Source organism: Oryx dammah, unplaced genomic scaffold (assembly GCF_014754425.2).
Source record: "Oryx dammah isolate SB20612 unplaced genomic scaffold, SCBI_Odam_1.1 HiC_scaffold_4, whole genome shotgun sequence".
In the NCBI taxonomy this organism is placed as follows: domain Eukaryota; kingdom Metazoa; phylum Chordata; class Mammalia; order Artiodactyla; family Bovidae; genus Oryx; species Oryx dammah.
This window is the reverse complement of record NW_024070188.1, coordinates 68673670-68696569: the sequence shown is the minus strand read 5'-3', so window position 1 is coordinate 68696569 and position 22900 is coordinate 68673670. Positions and strand designations below refer to the sequence as shown.

Below are 22900 nucleotides of genomic sequence, written 5' to 3'. Positions count from 1 at the left end.
GGAAGGAAGGGGTGAATAATTCAGGAAAGAGGAGATGGTATGAAATAATCATGCAGAACAGTGGAAGATGAGTGCCAAGTAGCATCAAGGTCTTATGTATGATTTTAAATTACACTAAGGCAAGGAATGAAGGGTGTGTTTTTTTCCAGCCATCGTCTCTGCATGGGGACTGCTAGAGACTAGGTAGAGACTTAGATTAACCAGGGGTGGAGTTTGACAGTTATGACAAAGCAAGAACGTCAAGGGAATTGAAGGCATGAGAAAGGAATGATTTTGATTGGTAATATCAGTAAAGGGCAAAGGGATAGGCAACAGCATAGTGATAGTGGAATGACAGATTCTAGACCCTGCTGGAGCAGAAACTGCTCAACTTACAGTGCGAGAGGGAGTGAGCCAGAAAGTGTGACACTTGAAATTCAGACTGTGGAGGACCTGCCATCCTAAATGATGGTATGCTTTGGCCAGGATATAAGCACTGAAGCGAAAGACAGTATCATTAGAAAGAGAAACTCAAAAACTGAGAGTATAGTGTTGAAAGAATCATCTATGTTTACATTAAAATCACTAAAACTAAGAGTATCTTTTAAAAATTTTTTCACTCAAGTATAGTTGGTTTACAGTATCATGTTAGTTTCAGGTATATAGCACAGTGATTCAGATATATATTTTACTTTCTTTTTCTGATTCTTTCCTTTATAGGTTATTGACTAGAGTTCCCTGTGCCATTTGTTGTTGTTCAGTCACTAAGTCATGTCCAGCTGCTTGTGACCCCATGGACTGCAGCACGTCAGGCTCCTCTGTCCTCCACTAATCCTCCAGAGTTTGCTTAAATTCATGTCTATTGAGTCAGTGATGCTATCTAACCATCTCATCCTCTGGCACCCCCTTTTCCTTTTGCTTTCAATCTTTCCCAGCATCAGGGTCTTTCCAGTCAGCTCTTCATATCAAGTAGCCAAAGTATTAGAGATCCAGCTTCAGCAACAGTCCTCCCAGTGAATATTCAGGGTTGATTTCCTTTAGGATTAACTAGTTTGATCTCGCTGTGCCATATAGTAGGTCTTTGTTGGTCTTCTGTTTTGTATAGAGTAGTTTATATATGTTAATCCCAACCTCTTAATTTATCCCTCCCTGATCCTTTCCTCTTTGGTAGCCCTAAGTTTGTTTTTAAAAGAGTGACTTTTAGAGAGAGTTAACAGTGAACCTCTCTTGAGAGCCCCTTGGACTGCAAGGAGATCCAACCAGTCCATTCTGAAGGAGATCAGCCCTGGGTGTTCTTTGGAAGGAATGATGCTAAAGCTGAAACTCCAGTACTTTGGCCACTTCATGTAAAGAGTTGACTCATTGGAAAAGACTCTGATGCTGGGAGGGATTGGGGGCAGGAAGAGAAGGGGACAACAGAGGATGAGATGGCTAGATGGCATCATGGACTCAATGGACGTGAGTCTGAGTGAACTCCGGGAGTTGGTGATGGACAGGGAGGCCTGGCATGCTGCGATTCATGGGGTCGAAAAGAGTCGGACATGACTGAGTGACTTAACTGAACAGTGAACCAAGAGGTAAAACGACCAAGAAATGAGAGGGAGTGATGGGGGGACAGAGTGACATCCCAACAATGACATTTAGTGGGTGATGCAATTCAACGATATGAGACTTAAGCTGGGGTGGGGGTGGGGGGTGGCACGGTCTGGTCAGCACGTGGCATGAGAAGCAAAGGGTACATGACCTGATCTCTCCAAAAAAAAAGAGAGAAGGTGGAAGAAAGGAGATATCAGAAAGGCCATCAGGAAGTGGGGTTCTCATGTGAGGACAACTACTCTTACTCCAAGAGTACAAGAGAGACTGCTGGCCCATTTTCAAGTGACAAATATATCATCATTTGCAAAAAATGTTTGATGTTAAAAAAAATGAAGCATTCTGATACCCACTCCACCTGAGCTTGATGAAGCACAAGTTCCACTAATTAAAAAAAAAAGATCTGAGCCAGATTATTAATTAGCAATTTGTCTGATTATTTGCTACTTTTAGCAACAAAAGGGAAAGATTCATCAACAAATAAAAATTCATTATATGCAAAACTAGGGTCAAACATTATCCGAAATTTTGCCCTTCAAGCTTTCTGTCTATTCACCCTCATCCTGGCAATCAGGTCTTTTGTTTGAATGGCCCTGAGACAACAGAGGTAACATATGGCCCACAATTTGACCTGGGGCAATAGTGTGGGTCCCCAAACTCATGTCAGAGTGTCAGACCGCCAATTTAGTTCCCATCAGAAAAGACTGAAACCCTACAAGAGACTGATAAGACGAAAGTTTCTGGCGGATCATAGGCCTTTTTTGAGAAAAAAAAATTAAAACTGTGCACACTTTTTTCCCAGAAAACATGCAGGGGCATATTAGTAAAAATTTTGGACACGTTACAAGCATTTCTTAATAACCCTCTCCACTCCCTCCCCAAGCTAACCAAGTCAGCTAGAATAATATCTGCAAGTTGGTTTCCTATGACTCTTAGAGATAAATACAGTCAACTCTCAAGGGGTTAACTACCAATATCTGCTAAAAATATTACAAATCAAAAATTGCTTCTTAATTCCTCATTTTCCACTGCCATCATCTACCATGTCTTAAATTACCCTTTTTCCAGATGCTCATTCTAGGGTCAGTCAAAAATCTCAGACAATATGAAGAGAAATAAAACAGTTCTTGACAAAATTTGAAAAATTTTAAGGATGTGTTTAAAAGAGTTCCATGGATAGTGAGGAAAATAGTCAAGAATCTAGCTGTCAATTTTCAAGGATGTGATCCTAGTCTGGGCCACGCTCCTAGGAGATGTAGATAATGGGTAGATAGGCAAACAGACAGACAGACAGAAGGACAGAAAGAAAGAATACATGCCCTAATCATCTTTCTCCCCTAAAATGGCTCAGAAGGTAAAGAATCTGCCTGCAATGCAGAAGACCTGGGTTTGATCCCTGGGTCAGGAAGAACCCTGGAGAAGGGAATGGCAACCCAATCTAGTCAGTATTCTTGCCTGGAGAATTCCATGGACAGAGGGGCCTGGAGGGCTACAGTCCATGGAGTCGCAAAAGAGTCAGACATGACTGAGCAAATAACACTAACACTCAACAATCTCGCTCCCCCAAAACCTTAACAGAAAGGCTACTCCTGCCAGGTGTTGAAAGCAGAAAGCAGACTCCTTCCCCACCACTCCATCCCATTCTGTCCATCTCTTGCCTAAAACTTTCCAACTCTCCCCTCTTCTTATCCCAATCACCACTCCTTAGTTCAAGCCAACAATACCCCTCATTCTTCACCTGTGACAGTCACACAGTGGTCCTCCAGGCCTCTAGCCTTGCCCCATCCACTGCCCCAACACAAGTCATCTATTCTACAAACCAAATCTCATCAGATCAGCTCTCTATTTAAAACTTCTCAGAGAAGCAAAACCTTCTAAAACCAGGAGTGAGAGAGAGGAGGGCATCACCAATTGCCAGAGAAAAATAAACAGCGTGTGATCAGATACTTGAATTGAGGTTTATGTTGTAGTGTGTGTAATCTGTGTGTGTGCGTGTGTTGGAGGAGGAATTTGGGAAATATCTGGAAACTGGACAACTTTTTTTTTAATGCTGAGGTTTGAAAAAAGAGGAACTATTTCAAACCCACAAACAGACAACAGGAGAATGGCACGGTGTATATCACTGAAGGGATGCTAGGCTGTATGACACTGAAGACAACACACACCTACATTTATTATTCCAGCAGCTCAAAGTGCTGGCACTAAGTCACAGTTCTGCATAGCTCCAGAAATGGCAGTTGGCCCAGTGCAGTTGACTTGGCCAGACCTGCACCTCTCCTCCTTCCCAGGGTCAGCCTAAAGCCAATGCACAGGCCAAGACATGGGCCCCAAAGCTCAACACCGTGGTCTCACTTGGGGAAACCTCTGAAGAGGCACCCCAGCTTCAGGGCTCTCTAAGGAGTCAGATGGTGCCCCTGCTGTAACTAAACTGAAGTTCAGATTTTCCCTACACCCAAACCTTCTTCCCTCATTTCTTTCAGGAACTGTTCTCATATCTGGTATATCATTTCTACATTTTTCTGGTATGGACTGCTTCATTATTTTTTAAAATAGTGTTAAATTTTAAATAAAAAAAAAAAAATCCTTTCAGAGTTCCATGTGCTATACAGTAGGTCGGTTACTCATTTTAAATAAAGTAGTGTGTACATGTCCATCCCCAACTCCCTAACTATCCCTTTCCCCTATCCTCCCCACCCCCCAGGAACCGTAAGTTTGCTCTGGAAGTCGTTGAGTCTGTTTCTGCTCAGTAAGTAAGTTCACTTGTATCATTTCTTTTTAGATTCCATGAATAAGTGATGTCACACACTATTTCTCCTTCTCTGTCTGACTTGCTTCCTTAAGTATGATACCCTCTAGGTCCATCCATGTTACCACAAACGGCATTATTTCATTCTTTTTAATAACTGAGTAGTATTGAATGAGGGAGGAGAAGGGGACGACCGAGGATGAGATGGTTGGATGGCATCACCGATTCGATGGACGTGAGTTTGAGCAACCTCCGGGAGTTGGTGATGGACAGGGAAGCCTGGCGTGCTGCAGTCCATGGGGTCACAAAGAGTCGAGCATAACTAAGTGACTGAATTGAACTGAATATTCCATTGTGTATATGTACCACATCTTCCTTATCCATCCCCCTGTCAATGGACATTTGGGTTGCATCCATGTCTTTTGCTATTGTAAACAGCTCAATGTTATGTGACAGCCTGGATGGGAGGGGACTTTTGGGAAGAATGGATACCTATATGTGTATTGAGTCCCTTCTCAGTTCACCTGAAACTATCACAACATTGCTTGTTAATCGGTTATACCCCAGTACAAAACAAAAAAATTTTTCTAATCCTTTCAGAGTTACTCAGGATACAACCCAAACTCCCAACCATGGCTTACAAGACTTCAACAATTGGTCTCAGCTTAACTTCTCAGCCCTTACTTTTACTTCTCAACCCCACTTCAGCCACACTGAGTGATCTGTGGTTTTAACCTCCAAACCTCTGACATGTCACTGATTCCCTTTATTTCAATAGCCCTCCTCATCTCCCTCTGCCCACTTTTTGTCTCACTTGTATTCACTCTTCTGATCTTAATTTAAATACCTCTCCTCAGGAAAGAAACCTTTCCTGAGACCCTTAGACATCAGCTACCCTTCCAGGGAGCTCACACAGCAACCTATGCTGTTTCACTTTTTAAAAATCTAACTGCCTATTCAATCTGTTTACTTAAAAGCCTGTGCAACCGCCCTCTCCAGGCAAAAGATCAACTGACCTCTGGAACTACGTCTTAGTCACCCTGTGCCAATCCAAGTGCTTGACATATAGTAGGCAACAACATGCTAGTCAAAATGTCTTTTACAGGTAGGATGGATGGATGGTTGGTTAGAAGGACAGATGGATGAATAGATAGGTAGCTAGGTAGGTAGAGGCAGACAAATAAGTCCTTCCCTAACAATCTCCATAATAGAAAATAGAGCTGAATCTTGAAGCCAGATTCACAACCTCAAGAGACAATTAAACTGGCCAAGTCAAAACCTTAGAAACCACAATGTACAACCCACACAGACTTTTCAAGCTAGCTCTTCTCTTTTTCCTTAAAGGTCAAGAGAATGACCGTTCTGAAATATCAGCTTCTATATTAGAATTTAAAGTTAGCCCATTGAATATTAGGATTTGAAAGACAGAACTCAAGAGAAAAAACAATATGACAATAGTAACTTCTTCTTTCTTCTATTCCTCAAACCTCTACAACAGAGCATCACATTAGGAAAAGCATCTGTTATCTGAATAATTAGGATTTTTGAGCATCCCTGTTTTATTGACTGAACGCCAATGACCTTTCCACCACTTAATTATTTCCTAAATGAGAGGTGTTTCTCAACATCTGTTCTTGATTTGTTTTTAATTTCCATTTACTCTATCCTATCTGTTGAAAGTGAAATCAGTAATACAGGATGACACTATCCACACATGAAACATCCTATTCTTCAGTTAAGTTTCCTCTGAAATAGTTTTCCAGGCTCTTTTCACACATAAATTTTCTTTCAGCTGTCCAAGACTATTCCCTTCAAGATAAAATTAATATTACCTTTCTTTGCCTCCTTTTCAAAGAGCTTTTATATTATCTTTTCTCTTATTTTAATCAACCTACTTTTTTCGTAAAGCATGACATTTCTTTCAGAATATACATATAGAAAAAAATTACAAATGCTATTAAAACAGTTCAATTCAAAGTCACCTGAACAAGCCGACCAAGAGCGCTACTTTAGAAAAACAGCAATTGTTAATGTAATTAAGGAGTAAAAGCTACCTTTAAAATGTAGAAATTAATCAAGTTAAGCATATAAATTCTGGAGGAAGAGCAAATACTAAAAGGGCTGTTACGTGATTTATAACATAATTTTTAAAACTATACATCTGATTGAAATATATATATATGAATTATAATGTGAAAAGCTATCTATCAGATTGAAGAATATAAAACAAATCCCTTGAAGTGAAGTTTACATTATAGCTTTATACATGTTGTAACTAACTGCAAACCATCTTTCAAATCCTCTCCCCTTCTCCTCTACTCTCGTACCACTCTGGTCCAAGCTCCCATGATCTCTAACCTTAATTATTTTCACAGCTTATCTGCTCCCTTCCTCCCTTCAACTCTGCTCCCTTTGAAATTTATCATTCATACTGTCCACCAAGTTATCTTTTTGAAAAACAATACTTACTCCATCATTAACCCACTTAAAATCCTATAGTAGCTCCCAACAGGGAAAAGATCAAACCTCTTAGTCTGCTTTCAAAGAGCTTTCAAAATCTGGTGCCAACCTCTCTCCTCATCTACAACACCCCAGCCACACCCACCTACCAGCTGCAGGCTCAAAACGCACTGTTCTTTCCCATCACCTTGGAATGCCCTCCCTTCACAGCCACACAACTACCTCCTATGCATCCCTCAAGGCACACCTCAACTTCCTCCTCTAGCTCTCTTTCCCAATGAAGTAGGACCTGTCCTTCCTCCTCCCCCGATTCCCCAGCTTTGGGTACACTACACAGGGTTTGTGCAGGGCTGCCTCCTTACTCCTCTCTTCCCAACCAGCCTGAGAATACCTGAATGAAGCAGAGGCCAATGTCTTGCTCACCTCTGGGCCCTTCATCTAGCTACACGGAATGAATGACAAGCATTTGCTGAGTGAATAAGGTATGTATATCAGCAAGTCTGATTATTTGAAACCATTAAAGAGCATGGCGAGCCCTTATTGAGCACTTACTGTGTGTGGAGACTAAGCTAAAGGCTGCATCAGAAGGTCAAGTTAGGAAAGCTCGTGCCCACACACAAGCAAGAGGAGCCAAAAATAGAAATAAAGAGTGAACACGAGGGAAGAAGATTGATTGTGGCTCTGTGATCGATCAAAGAATAGAATGCTTTGTGGCATTTATGCTGATGTTTGAAAGATGGAGGTTTCAAAACCAAGGGGTGGGGAGGGAAGAACAATCAAGCAGAGAAAACAAAGCAAGCCACGTCCCAAAGACAGCAAAAGGACCGCGGGCCGTCCTTACAACCCTGCGCCTCCCTCACAGGGTATATTTTGGAGGGAGGGAGACATAAAAAGATAGGTCAGCATCCGACGTCCCTAATGCAATGAGTTCCCATCTCTGAGCAATCTGCCTTGAGGCCAGGTCCCCAGAGTAAGATCTCTGCGATACCAAATGCTCCAGAAGGCCAGCCCCAGACAGACAGCAGGCATATGTGTGCGTTCTCCAAATACCAACGCCCTTCGACCTTCTAACAGGCTACATCTCTTGAAAAAGCACATGTAAGTTAGAATAATTCAAGTCACTCTGATTTTTTTTTCTTGAGACACAGTATTATAATGGTATTTAATATATGATTAAGAGTCTGTTCTTGATGAAAGTGAAAGAGGAGAGTGAAAAAGTTGGCTTAAAGCTCAACATTCAGAAAACGAAGATCATGGCATCTGGTCCCATCACTTCAAGGCAAATAGATGGGGAAACAGTGGGAACAGTGGCAGACTTTATTTTGGGGGGCTCCAAAATCACTGCAGATGGTGATTGCTGCCATGAAACTAAAAGAGGCTTACTCCTTGGAAGGAAATTTATGACCAACCTAGATGGCATATTCAAAAGCAGAGACATTACTTTGTCAACAAAGGTCCGTCTAGTCAAGGCTATGATTTTTCCTGTGGTCATGTATGGATGTGAGAGTTGGACTGGGAAGAAGGCTGAGCACCGAAGAATTGATGCTTTTGAACTGTGGTGCTGGAGAAGACTCTTGAGAGTCCCTTGGACTGCAAAGAGATCCAACCAGTCCATTCTAGAGATCAGTCCTGGGTGTTCTTTGGAAGGAATGATGCTAAAACTGAAACTCCAGTACTTTGGCCACCTCATACGAAGAGTTGACTCATTGGAAAAGACCCTGATGCTGGGAGGGATTGGGGGCAGGAGGAGAAGGGGACGACAGAGGATGAGATGGCTGGATGGCATCACCGACTCAATGGACATGAGTTTGAGTAAACTCTGGGAGTTGGTGATGGACAGGGAGGCCTGACGTGCTGTGATTCATGGGGTCACAAAGAGTCGGACACGACTGAGCAACTGAACTGAACTGAGCTGAACTGATGTTACAGAACTGACCACAGATACTATAAGTAGAAGCACAAAAATAAATAGCTTTACATCCCGCAGAATAACATTTTCTAAACACCTTACAAAGGGACTATAAGGATAACAAAGTAAAGAGTATAAAGTGAAAGTTGCTCAGTTGTGTCTGACTCTTTGCGACCCCATGGAGTGTATCCTAAGTCGCTTCAGTTCTGTCCGACTCTGTGAGACCCCAGAGACGGCAGCCCACCAGGCTCCCCGGTCCCTGGGATTCTCCAGGCAAGAACACTGGAGTGGGTTGCCATTGCCTTCTCCAATGCCATGAAAGTGAAAAGTGAAAGTGAAGTTGCTCAGTAGTGTCCAACTCCTAGCGACCCCACGGACTGCAGCCCACTAGGCTCCTCCATCCATGGGATTTGCTAGGCAAGAGTACTGGAGTGGGTAGCCTTTCCCTTTTCCAGGCCATTTTCCCAACCCAGGGATCAAACCCAGGTCTCCCACATTGCAAGCAATTCTTTACCAGCTGAGCCACAAGGGAAGTCCAAGAATACTGGAGTGGGTAGCCTATTCCTTCTCCAGGGGATCTTCCCAACTCAGGAATTGAACCGAGGTCTCCTGCTTTGCAGGCGGATTCTTTACCAACTGAGCTATCAGGGAAGTATCAAATAGAGTATACCTGGAGTTTTATCTCAGAGCATCCCAGGAGGTGGCTTCTGGATATGGCCCAGGGCCTTCAACACCAAATAAGACTCAGTCACTCTCCCAGCTCTAAGTCAGACTTACATTTTAAAAGACAGTATTTTAATAAGGGGTCACGTTTCTTGCAAACTTTAGAATTCCCTGAGTAAAATCCAAACATGGCCCCATTCACAAAAAAATAAAGAGAGATGAAAGAAAGAGGCAGACCCCAAATAGGAATCCATTTCACCAGTATCTCAGTTGGTAAAGAATCTGACTGCAATGCAGGAGACGAGGGTTCAGTCCCTGGGTTGGGAAGATCCCCTGGAGAAGGAAATGACAATTCACTCCAGTATTCTTGCCTGGAAAAATCTCATGGGCAGACAAGCCTGGCAGGCTACAGTCTATGAGGTAGCAAGGGTCGGACACAACTTAGCGACTAAACCTGTATATAGGGTTAGCGCTTTATCGCACAGGGAACTCTACTTGGTGCTCTGTGGTTACCTAAACTAGAAGGAAATCCAAGAAAGAGGGGATATATGTATGCATGCAGGCTCAGTCACTCAGTCGTGTCTGACCCTTCGCAACCCCACGGACTGCAATCCACTAGGCTCCTCTGTCCATGGGATTTCCCAGGCAAGAATACTAGAGTGGGCTGCCATTTCCTTCTCCAGAGAATCTTCCCAACCCAGGGATCAAACCTGTGTCTCCTGCATTGGCAGGAGGATTCTTTACCACTGAGCCACCTGGGAAGCCCGATGTATGTATACATATGGATGGTTCTCTTTGCTGTACAGCAGAAACCGACACAGCAGTGTAAAGCAACTATACTCCAATTTTTAGAAAAAGAGGCAGAAGCTGGAGGGATGCTGCCACAAGCCAGCGAAAGCCAGGAGCCGCCAGAAGCTGAAAGCGGCAAGGGGAATTATTTCCTAGAAACTTCAGAAGCAACAAGGCCCTGCTGACACCTCCATCTTGGGCTTCTAGCCTCCAGAACTGGGAAACCATAGACTTCTATTGTTTTAAACCATAAGACTTGCGGTCATTTTGTCACAGAAGCCATAGACGCTAGTACAGGGGGGTTGATCCTCGGTTTCCTTTACAAACTGAAACTCCTTTCAGCAGCTTAAACTGCAGTTGCTGTATTTGATTATCTTTTAAGACAATTCAATTATCTGACAAGTTAACCTCAAATGTACTTAAATGCTTATAACTCTAATATGGGACTTGGAAGGCATTAGGGTCCAAGGGAAATAAATGAGACAGAAAAAGACAAATACTATATGTTATCACATGAGGAATCTTAAAAATACAACAAATTAGTGAATATGACAAAAAAGTAGCAGACTCATGGACATAAAGAACATACCAGTGGTTACCAGTGGGGAGAAGAGGGAGGGGAGGGGCAACATACGGGGAGGGGAGTAACAGGTGCAAACTATTAAGCATAAAATAAGCTACAAGAATATATTTCACAACATGCAGAATAGAGTTAATAATTTATAATAACTATAAATGGAGTATAACCTTTAAAAATTGTGAATTACTATATTGTACTCCCATAACAGATTGTATTACTGTACATCAAACATGCCTCAATAAAAAAAATAAAGATTATTAAAAAAATAAATACAATTACAAAAACAAGGAGGCAAATACAATTGTAACACCTTATTAACCTTCAAGAAGATAAGAAAACTAGCATCAAGTTACTATGTTCTTGCACTTTATATCATATCTTAGAGACCATCCCATATCAATACAGAAAGAACCTGTGATTTTTCATTGCAAATAATTCCACTGTGTGAATAAATTATAACTTAAGTAAAAAGAAAGAAAATCAACATAAAGGATGGATGTGGGATTTTTCCTCACCATGAGTCAAACCATATCTGTCTTGGAAATGTTTCTTAGAAAAAACAGACAGTAAGTTTTTATGATAAGTTCAGAGTATCCCATGAAAGAATTCAGGTTTCTACTCTAACCTTGCAGCAGGAAGAGGTTAAATGCACCAAACTGAAGACCAAGGTGCTCCAAGAAGAAATATTTCAAGGCTGAATATTTTGGTAGGATCTTCCAGTTCAACAGTCCACAATAAGAAACGCACCAGTTTCATCACTCTCCTGCTCTCTTTACACAATTTTACCTTTGCTAAGCACAAGAATACAAAGCAGAAGAAAAAAAGTCCAAAACCACAAAATCCACCACCTCTTAAAATTATTTAAAAAGAAGAGGTTGTTAGTAGAAATAATCTTCAACATTGGACCGTAGCTCTCCTTTCTCCTCTGAAATGCACAGACCACTTTCACTTTGGTTCCAAGAGTCTTAAACCTGCTTCCTTTGTCCATAAATCAATGGCACTAAACAGAGTAACTCCAGAGCTTGTTAAAACTCCAGACGCCGGGACCCCACCCCACGTGACTGAGTCGGAATCCCAAAGGATGGTTCTGACATGTAGCCAGAGTTAGGAACTCTAAGAGGCTGAGCCTAAAACCCGACTTTCAAAATAAAAGCATATGTCGACATCTATGTAATTACTGAACTAATGAAAATCACAAGACTCACCCATAAAGAGCAAGAAGACCCATCAATTCGTATTAAAGCCTTTTTCACATAAATATCCTACACCAAAATCTTAATCAGAACATGGCATGAGACAAATGTGCAAACATTCAAACAATGGAATTAGAAAAGATGATCTCACCAGATAATATCTTTTTAATCATGGGATTTTTCTAAGTTCTGCCAGTTTAGAGACAGAAAGTCATATTTTTTTTTACTGGCTTTCTCTGCTCTATCAGAAATGTCATTATCAATGTGCTTGTCAATGTGCTTTGTTATGATCTTCAGGAAAAAGAATGTTATATAATTCAATACTGAGATTGATGAACTGGACAGAAATCATAATAATTAGCCTGCCACCCACCCACCAAAAAAAGTTCATTTGAAAATATTCACCTACGAAATGTTATTCTCCTGCTTTACACCTCGATTTTAATGACTGTGACAAACAAAACTGATTTCTTTTTTTTTTTTGCTTTTTTAAGTGAACAGATCTCAAAATCGGTATAAGGCTGTGCCAATGCAAACTTTAATCTTAACTGCCAAGAGGGCACACACACAAACAATTCCTATTATTGGCTAGGCTAGGAGAACAAGCTTTTGACAGAGAAGGTTCACAGAATACAAATAAATCTCAGGTGTTTGGTTGTGAAAAGGCATGAAGGTCAAGGCCAGAGAGCCACATGGAACATGGGACTACCTGCCTCCCACACTTGACCTATGTAAATCCAGGGGTAGAGCAAGGAAAAGTGAAAGGACTAGGTCTAGCTTAGATTTCTCAGTCCACAACCATCATTTCGACAGTAAATACATATTACAATTTCACACCGATTCACCTCTCAAATACTAAACTGACTGTATTTATTATTAAGCAATTAAGGCACACCAAAAAATAAAGAGTAGAACAGTAAATATCTATGCCTACACACACACACACAGCTTAAAGAGAGAAAAAAAAAATCTAACCAATACATGTGAAACCACCTAAGTAATCTTTTGCAATAGAATTTTAACTAATATTTACAACCGCTTCAATGATCTTGCCTGTCCCCTTGTTTCCTGAAAATCATCCTATAGACATCTAGTTCAAATCTGGGCTCAAATAAGGTTCAATAAAACTTGAGTTTTCCATTCTGTCTATATACTAAAGACTTCTACTGCTTAGAACATTCTCCAAAATTTGTTTTCCTGTGGAGAACAGATCACCTACACAGCTTTCCCAGCCTTAGTAACAGGTCATGAGAATTACATGAATGCAGAAATCTTTTTTATGATGGCACTATTTCAGCCTAATGAGGTACCAACACAGAATATTTTATGTGCATGACAAGAATAGCTGCTCTCCTCTGTTAAGAGTTGAATTTCCACCAGGGTCACTGTCCCTCACCACAAATCCCCAGGGCTCATGGAAAAAAACCAAACACGCTCAAAGACTCCCTTCAAAGCACAGGCATTCCAGCCAAGTAATGCTTTGGTGGGGGGGAGGGGGGCAGGGTTGGGGGGAGATTAAAAAAAACCTATATTTCACAGTCCCTTAAACTCTTTAGGAAAATCCCCACACAGATATTTCTTTAAACAAAAGAGAAAGAAGACCAATGGGAAATACAACGTAACCACTGTTTTTCCTAAAGAAAGGCCTCTAAAAGATAAACAAATAAGGTAACCTTCCTCCCAGCTTCATAAAACCACATCTTCTTAAGAAAGTTTAAACATAGTATCATGCAAACACAGTATCATTGTTAGGCCTGTTATAAATGTAACCAGGTATAATATTCCATAGTAAAGAATTCATTTTATTTTTATTTCACTGGCCTCCCTTTACTCCCCTCCCAGTCCACTCCTCCCCAACCAACCCTTTCAATGCCATAGATACCCATCCAGGCATCAGACCAGGCCTCAAACTGTGCCAGACCGCAGTCCATCTGAAATCCACTACCTTTTTTTTCACCAGCCAGTTAAAAACCTTGAGCAGCAAGCAAAGAAAAAGAGAAAAGGGAATTCACGTCAGAAACAGATTATTAGTTCTTCTACCTTCCACCCAGAGGACTGCCAGTCCTCTGCTATTTTCCTTTGCCAACTTCTAGAAGAGAATGATAGATAGAGACCGGGGCCAATAATCAGGGCTGAGAGCGGCAGGTTATGTCTCCCGCGATCGGCCTTCCCATGGCAGGACAGGATGCCCGCCAGCGGCCTGGAGCAGCTCTATCTCACAGCCAAAGGCCCCAATTTCGTAACCACAAAGGCAAAGGCAGAGGCAGAGGGATGTAGCGAAACAATTAACACTCTGCAAAATTTCTAAGGAATTAATTTAGGCACGAAAAAAACAAAGGACCATCTGGCAGCAACAAAATAAACTACCTGGTAAATTAGGAAACTGGGTACTCTATACAGCGTTGGAATGCAGAGTTTCTGGAGTCAGATCACCTGAGTTCTCACCCCAGCTCTGACATTTCTAGCTCTGTAGCCTTTTTCATTGAATAGACATTCATTGCTTACCTGCTATGAGCTAGACACTGGGCTGAGCCCCAGGGATGCATGGGTCCCTGCTCTTGTGGAATTAAGTTGAGTAGGACATTGAAAGAAAAGTTCAGGTGTTAGTTGCTCAGTTGTGTCTGACTCTTGACGACATCATGGATTGCAAGGCTTCTCTGTCCTTGGAATTCTCCAGGCAATAATACTGGAGTGGGTAGCCATTCTCTTTTCTACAGGATCTTTCCCACCCAGGGATCAAACCTAGGTCTCCTGCATTCCAGGCAGATTCTTTACTATCTCAGCTACCAAGGAAGCTAACACACACACACATACACACACACATACACACACACATACACAAAAAAAGAGAAACAAGAAAACTACCAGAGAGTGACGGAGCATAGAGGGAACTTAAATATACAGATACAGTCAAGATTGACTGGGAGTGACTTTCCTCATAGCCTTCTGGCTGATTCTGCACTCCCAATACAGGGGGCCCAGTTCGATCCCTACTCAGAGAACTAGATCCCACATGTCATAACGAAAAGATTCTGTATGCTGCAACAAAGATCCCTGTTGCCACAACTAAGGCCTGGCACAGCCAAATAATTAAATATTTATTTGACTGTGACAGGTCTTCGTTGCCTCACGTGGGATTTTTCATTGCACAGACTCTAGCTGTGGCGGTCAAGCTTAGCTGCTCCACAGCACGTGGGATCTTAGTTCCCAGTGTTGTTGTTTAGTCACTAAGTCATGTCTGACTCTTTTGTGACCTGCGGACTGTAGCCCGCTAGGCTCCTCTGTCCATGGGATTTCCCAGGCAAGAATACTGGAGCCGGTTGCCATTTTCTTCACCAGGGGATCCTCCCGACCCAGGGATCAAACCTGCATCTCCTGCATTAGCAGGTGGATTCCTTACCAGGTTTAGCCATCAGGGAAAACCCTTAGATCCTGAACCAGGGATCAAACCCACATTCTTGCACTGCAAGGCAGATTCTTAACCACTGGACGGGCAGGAAAGTCTGGTAAATGAATAGTAACAACAACAAAAAGATGACTGGGAGAGTTACTTCCTAAAGTCAGCAGGCAAGTTTTCTCAGCCTAGATCTACCTAATAAGAGGAGCCCATCAGGCAAAGACAGGGAAAGAAGGATGTGCAAAGGCCCTCAGGCAGGCTTGGTTGGGCCACTGCAGAAATAGAAAGAAGGTCAGTTTGGCAAATTACTTCTGTGTGGCTCGTGTCCATCATCTGTAAAACAGTCGTTGTGAGGATGAAACTCTGAGCACCACATCCACTGTGTGTCTTCAATCAATGTCAGTTGCTAGAATTATCATAATCAGTGAGATCCCATCACTAGAGGTGTGCAAGAAGAAGTTGGGTACACAGGGGCACGGCCAGGCAACAGGACCTCTCAGGTTCCATCAACAATTAGGTCAGGATTACACAAGAAGACAAAAAGTGAAGGAAGCAAGGATAAAAATGTTACACTCAGGCTTCCTGCCCAAAGGCTGTTAAAGAAGCTTTGAATCATGCAACAGTGTGGAGTTTTAGCGATTAATTCATTCAACAAATGGCCCCTTCCCATGTGAGAATCTATGATTCTAATCCCTACTAGTCAGAATCCCCACAAGGAGCTAGTTGGCAGTCTTTAATCCTGACGTCTACCCTCTTTATGGGGCTTTGAGCTAAAACTTACCAGAACAGCACTGAGAAGAACAGAAAAGGTTGACTTATTCTATGTTACTGGCATTAAAGTGTCAGTATTGATAGAATAAAATAGCAGTGAGGCTATTCTTTGATTTTACACATATCTCAAACCATTTTATTATTTCATGTTTAAAATGTTCCAAGCAGAAGTTTACACACCACAGACTCCATTGATAATATATTTCACTTAAAAAAAAAAATCTTACTCTTAATCTACTCTCAAAATACTTGATAAACTGTAAAACTTTCTGAAGCTCACTAATTCCGGCTATCAAAGGTGTACTGATTAATGACAGACAAATCTGACTTGCATGTCTTTAAGTTAGGGAAAGATTTACTTTTACCCAACCCCAAGCCCTGAATCATTAAAGATCATATTCTATCAAGTTCTTTTCTAAAATTCACTCAAATCCAAGACAAATGAATTATAATCATTAAGAAATACATGATTTTTATATTCACGAAATATTTCATCACCTACCTCTTGATATTTCAGATTTCTGTTTGGTTGGTAGAAATTACTTTAAAAATTATTAAACCTCATACACTGCATAAAGCAAATTAATATTGAATGAGGGCAATATAAACAATCCTAATACCTTAACATAAAATGCACCAATACTTTTATGAAGCGAGGCTTTTAGACTGTTCAAACTTAGGGATTTGAGGAGGAACGAGATAAATCTTCATGAACCAAGACAAAAGTTTATCAATATAATCTCAGCATCAGGTCTTCCTACCCCAATCTCTATCCCCTCCACCATAGCTAGATCCTCAAAAAGTAGAAACACAGAAATAAATCTGAATCAAAATTCTCCTATAGGAGAATATGCATTATATGTATATGATTCCTTTGACTTTCAGAAAGCATGATTGAAATTAACAGGCCCATTCAAATCCAAATTTATCTACTGCCTTTTGCAACATAATCCAGCCAAAAGAATGTGATTCAGATCTCAGCTATGCAACAGCTAAGTTTTCAATGCTTTTTGAAGTAGGAGCCATCAAAAATAAAAAAGAAAGTAACAGTCGTCACCTTGGCATTAAAACACTTGAAGCAATTTGAGATTTTTAAGAATACTTTAGAAATACTTTAAGAAGTCATACAGGCTCATTGAAAAGCATTTAAAATGCCTATGAGTAAAAAAAGAGAAAAATAATAGTCCCCAAATACCAGGATGACCACCATTAACATTTTCGTGTACATTCTATTGAACTTTATTGGGAAAAAATTTTTTTTCACATAAATGACTTTATATTGCACATAATTTTTATATAACAACATCAAGAACATGTTTCTATGTTCATATATATACATATTCATAACATTTTTGTGAATGTTTAACCTGTATTTTATGAATACACCTTAATTAGCTCCACTGAGATTCTATGTGATTTAGTCAAGTCCCCTACACTAAAGGAACAGCATAGGCTAACCATTGTTTCCTAAAGTTATTTGCCTATGACATCCTTTTTTGACTTATATATTAGAATTTACGCTTATTTCAAATGCTTTGGGAAATTATGATTAAATCAATCCTCAGTATTGGATTTTTATGGTATTTCTAATTTTTTTCTATAATAAAAATGCTATGATCAACTTTTTGCTTGTATATTTCTGTGTCTTCCCTAGGAACAAAACTCCAAAAATAGAGGTACTGGGCCAATTGGAATGCATACATTAAAAACATAGTGAGTTCTACCCAACTGTCCCCAATAGTATATGAGAATAGTCAGTCTTTTGAAATGATCATTTTTAATTTAAAGAGTAGTTTAAAAGTTATGTGTACTCATCATATATAACGAGTATTTTTAAACTTAAATAATTACTTTTTTATGGACATGGTTAAAATACACAGTTATAAATAAATATCAAGGGTCTTACCATAATGGAGGTTGACTCAGAAAACTATTTAGGAACATAACTCCTCACAATTTATAGAACATGACAAGCATGGGTACATTAAATTGTCTCACTGTCATCTTCCTCCTTGTTACATCTATATTTTTCTGGACATACATTCTGTACTGTTTAGAAGATATTAGTAATCCCTTACGTCAACACAGTAGTTTATACAACTAAAGCATTTAAATCAAGATAAATTTTAGGGGGCATTAAACTTTCTCGGAACATACTTTAAAATAGGATGTTAAGCTGTACCCCCAAAAAGATCCTTCAAACTACACAGTAGTGGCTACACATTTAGAACCAAGACTGTAATAACCAGTCTTTACCAATCAACCAACACTAGGGCCATGAAGGGAAATATACCTTAAATGTGTGTCTGTCAGTAGATCAGTCATGTCCAACTCTTTGTGACCCCATGAACTGTAGCTCACCAGGCTCCTCTGTCCATGGAATTCTCTAGGCTAGAACACTGGAGTGGGTTGCCATTCCCTTCTCTGGGGGGTCTTCCTGACCCAGAGATCAAAGCTGAGTCTCCCACATTGCAGGCAGATTCTTTACCATCTGAGCCACCAGCAAAACCCTCATCTCTATTAATTTAGAGCCTATTTTCAGTGCATATTTCTGCAGATTCATACAATAAAAAGCAACCTTCTAACATAATATAAAGATGGTTCACATAGCAAAAACAGACATGAGGTTCCTTTTTTGGTTTTAAAGTGACACTGGGTATTAAGTTTATAGGCCAAAGTAACTCTCAAAGTTACTTAAGTATAGTGTTCACACCCAGGGTGGAGTTCTGTGTAATTTTCAAAACTCAGCTCCTGGCTGCTCAAAAATATCTCCCCATAGAGTCTATCTCAGAATCATATTTGTTGCTTTTTAAAAATACCGAAATTTTTACTCAGTAGGTCTGGAGTGGAACCAATTTATCTGTATTAAAAAAAAAATAAAAACAAACCCTCCCCAGTTGATTCAGTTATACAGCCAGAGTGGTAAAGTACTTGATTATATAAAAAGATTGGGGGGGAAATAACTAACTAACTAAATAAATAAAAAGATTGGGGGAGGGAGTGATATCCTTACATAATCAATTTAAATCTTCAATGAAAACCATTCATCTGTCTTAATCTAGTTTCCGTGAAACTGTACCTTGAGAAGGTTTATAAGATGCTTCAAAAAGGGAAGCAGAGGTAGAAGAACACCTGTTGGCCTAGCACTGGTTAGAAATGGGATGGGGGAGAGGTGGTATGAAAGCAAATCTCAAGAGGACTACCCACCCCATCTGAAACCACAGCATTTCCTACCTAAGCATCACTTTTTAAGCTGCACTTTTATGTTCAAGAGGTTTCTTATAAATGAACAACAATCAGCTAACAGGTAGCAGTTTCACCGAGCAATGCCAATCAACATACCAGGAGACCAAGATGGATTGAGAAATTAAGACAGAGTACACAGAGATATCAAGGAGGGCACGGCAACCCACTCCAGCATTCCTGCCTAGAGAAACCCCATGGACAGAGGAGCCTGGCAGGCTACAGTCCACAGGGTCGCAAAGAGTTGGACACAACTGAGCAACTAAGCACAGCACACACAGAGATATTGTATTACCATTTACAGTGTAATAGTCATTTGTCAGATTTCTGTTTCTCAAAAGAAGTTTGTCTCATAAGAACAGTATAAAACAAACAAAATCTCATGCCTTCTAAGTAGCTTATGAACAAAAAATCAGCCATTTTCTGAAGCTTCCGTTACTTACCAGATCTGGACTTAATGATGTCACTGAACTCATTCTGCCCATCGTCAGCTCTGGCCTCATGCTCTCCATACTTGGCCATCTTAGTTGCGTTTCAATACAATCCAAAGGCTTGACAAGATCCTCTTTTAAAGACTTTCAATTTTCTATAATTATCAACATCAATACCTAAAGAGAAAAGGGGAAACATGGATTTTTAAAAATATATAAGACTATATTAATAACTGTAATATATTAATACATGCTGAAATATATTTATGTATAACATATTGCATATAGATGTAATATATAGCCACAATATATATCATAGCTGTATAATATGACTATAAATATTAACATATATGTATGTGTGTTATATATGGGCTTCCTGGTGGCTCAGTGGTAAAGAATCCACCTGTCATTGCAGGAGACACAGGGGTCTAGGATTCAGTCCATAGGTCAGGAAGATCCCCTGGAGGGCATGACAATCCACTCCAGTATCCTTGCCTGAAAAATCCCATGGACAGAGGAGCCTGGTGGGCCATAATCCATGGAGTCACAAAAAGTTGGACACAACTGAAGAGTCTGAGCACACACACATGCACATTATATATGGATTTATATAGTAATCCTTCATTCAACAAATATTTATTTGGAGCCTATGGCAATCCACTCCAGTATTTTTGCCTGGAGAATCCCATGGACAGAGGAGCCTGGTGGACTAACGTCCATGGGGTTGCAAAGAGTCGGACATGACTGAGCAACTAACACTTTCACTTTCATGTATAAAGCACTGATCTGGGCAATGGAAATATGACTATCAAAGAGACAAAACCTATACTAGTTTGAAATCCACAGACATCAAGCAATTAATTATATAATGGAGTATTTCATTATACTACTAATATGTTACAAAAGTACAAAGGAGAAGCATAGAGTAATATGAGCATACTGCAGAGGAATCTGACCTGCTCTGGGCAATTAAAGAAGGCTTTCTTAAAGATGTGACATTTGAGCCAAGCCTTCAAGGATGAGAGATAGGAAGAGAAAAAGGTAAGAATCTCCCATGTAATGTGACAGGAAGCATCAAAGAACACTCAAAAATCTGAGCAGAGGCCAGTGATTTTGGAGCCTAAGAGGAGAGGGATTTGTTGAACTAGGTGAAGTAACACACAGGACCAGGAACAGGGCTGTGAAGACAGCCTGTAAAGGATTTTGTTATTTCTCCAAAGAACAGTGGGAAAACAGCAGATGATTTTGAGCTGGGAAGCAACATATGATTGTGGCTTAAATAAATGTAGATAGAAAGAAGTGGGTGGACATGTGGGCTATTAGATATTAAATGAAAGCCAATGGGATTTGGGAACTGACTGGATATGAGTTTCAGTATACTGAGGCACAAAATGCCCAATTTTGGCTTGCGCAATTGAGTCACTGGAGCATGAGCGTCTGAAGGAAGAAACAAGGAGTGTGATTTGGATTGATGGAGTTTGAGATATACAAGTGGAGATAACCAAAAAGTCTGATCTCAGGAATGGTCTGGATTATATATAAATCTGAAGAGTTACATGGTATAGCCATTGACACAGATTTTATTCTGGAAAACACATCATGTGAATTCTCCTGAGAACAGACATGACTCAAAATAATTTTAATCTTTTAGTAATTAATGAGTCGAGGCATGTTGAGAATTTACAGAATTGAGGATTCTACCCTGCACTACCACTTTTCTTTTAAAATGTCATCAATTAGACATGCACTGCCCTAGAACTTTCTGGAACACAATGCCAAAGCAACCCAAATAGAATCAAAATTCAAGTTGAAGTTCAGCAACTTGGCTATATCCTCACATCCCCTTACAAGCACCCCAAATGCCAGCTAAATAAATCAATCATTTAATTGGGAAAATAACAGTCAAGACATCCCAATATTAACTACAAATAATAGACATTAATTCACATATTGTAATAGATATCAAAACCAGAGTTTATTGTTAGCTAGGATTAGACAATTCAATTATTTAATTCAAGGACACATCATATGGCATTACTATTTTGTAATATAGTTCATTTTACATGCCTATTCACTATATGCTTCCCTGGTGGCTCAGATGGTAAAGCGTCTGCCCAAAATGCAGGAGACCCAGGTTCGATCCCTGGGTCGGGAAGATCTCCTGGAGAAGGAAATGGCAACCCACTCCAGTACTCTTGCCTGGAAAATCCCATGGATGGAGAAGCCTGGTAGGCTACAGTCCATAGGGTCACAAAGAGTCAGACATGACTGAGCGACTTCACTCATTCACTATCTAGAAATTCTTACATATTATGTTTACAATATACAACACTCAAGGACACACCATATTGTTTTATATTTCATAACAATATAAATACATAAAATGTAAAATTTCTTTTCCTTAGTAGTTAGGAAAAGGGTATGTTCTAACAATAAAGAGGTCAAAGTTACCTTAGAAAAAGGTTTTAAATGTTAAAGTGTTTGAGGCAGATGAAAACTGATGAACTACTAAAGCTTTAGGAACAATTTCCTCTCCAAAAGGGAGAAATATATGGATTGGATCATCAGCCTGAATCTGCGAGATTTTGAGAGTATAAAAACATTTTTCATTTTTTATACTGTCCACTACTATCGCACTTTATGGATTATTATGTAATTAGGTTCCTTTCAGGGGGTAAATTACCTGCTAAAGATTTGCTAAATTCTTAAATGTATTTTATTATATTCAAGTACCAAAAGTTTTGTTCAAGAAGAATACTCATAAAATTTTATTATGAAAATCAGCTTTTCCCAACAAAAAATTCTCTTTACTGGAAAGCAACTAATTATTTCCTTTGAAATATATTTCTAATTCTCTCTTTCATAAGTGGTCTTAGCCAAGGTCTTCAAAAGATTTTTCCCGTTCCACAAAAGAGAAAAGTAAACTGCTTGCACAGAACTGTGTTTCATTTGCACGTTAATATTCCTTCAACATAAAGTTTTACTTTGCCAACTCCTTAAGATAATCTCAGATTTTCTCTTGATAATCAAAATCCTTTACAGGCTACACAGATTCAGCAGTAAGTGGGATCAGAGGACAAGGAAAGACTGGGCAAATTGAGAGAACTGCAAATGACCATTTTAATCGTGTCATAGCCACTGACTGA

General features: G+C 40.0%; 1 protein-coding gene and 1 non-coding gene across 9 annotated transcripts in view; one reads left to right on the top strand and one right to left on the bottom strand.

The window, feature by feature from the left end:
* The window catches only part of UTRN (utrophin), a 547129-nt gene that overhangs the window by 522013 nt on the left and 2216 nt on the right, over positions 1 to 22900 (bottom strand). For all 8 annotated transcript variants that reach the window (XM_040238622.1, XM_040238626.1, XM_040238624.1 and 5 more), the window contains exon 2: positions 19767 to 19931. In XM_040238622.1, the coding sequence (XP_040094556.1) occupies positions 19767 to 19845 (79 nt within the window). In that variant the 5' untranslated portion in view covers positions 19846 to 19931. The remainder of the gene's footprint in view (positions 1 to 19766; positions 19932 to 22900) is intronic.
* On the top strand, positions 21838 to 21909 carry TRNAF-AAA. The gene has a single exon. It is a non-coding gene; the product is annotated as a tRNA-Phe (tRNA).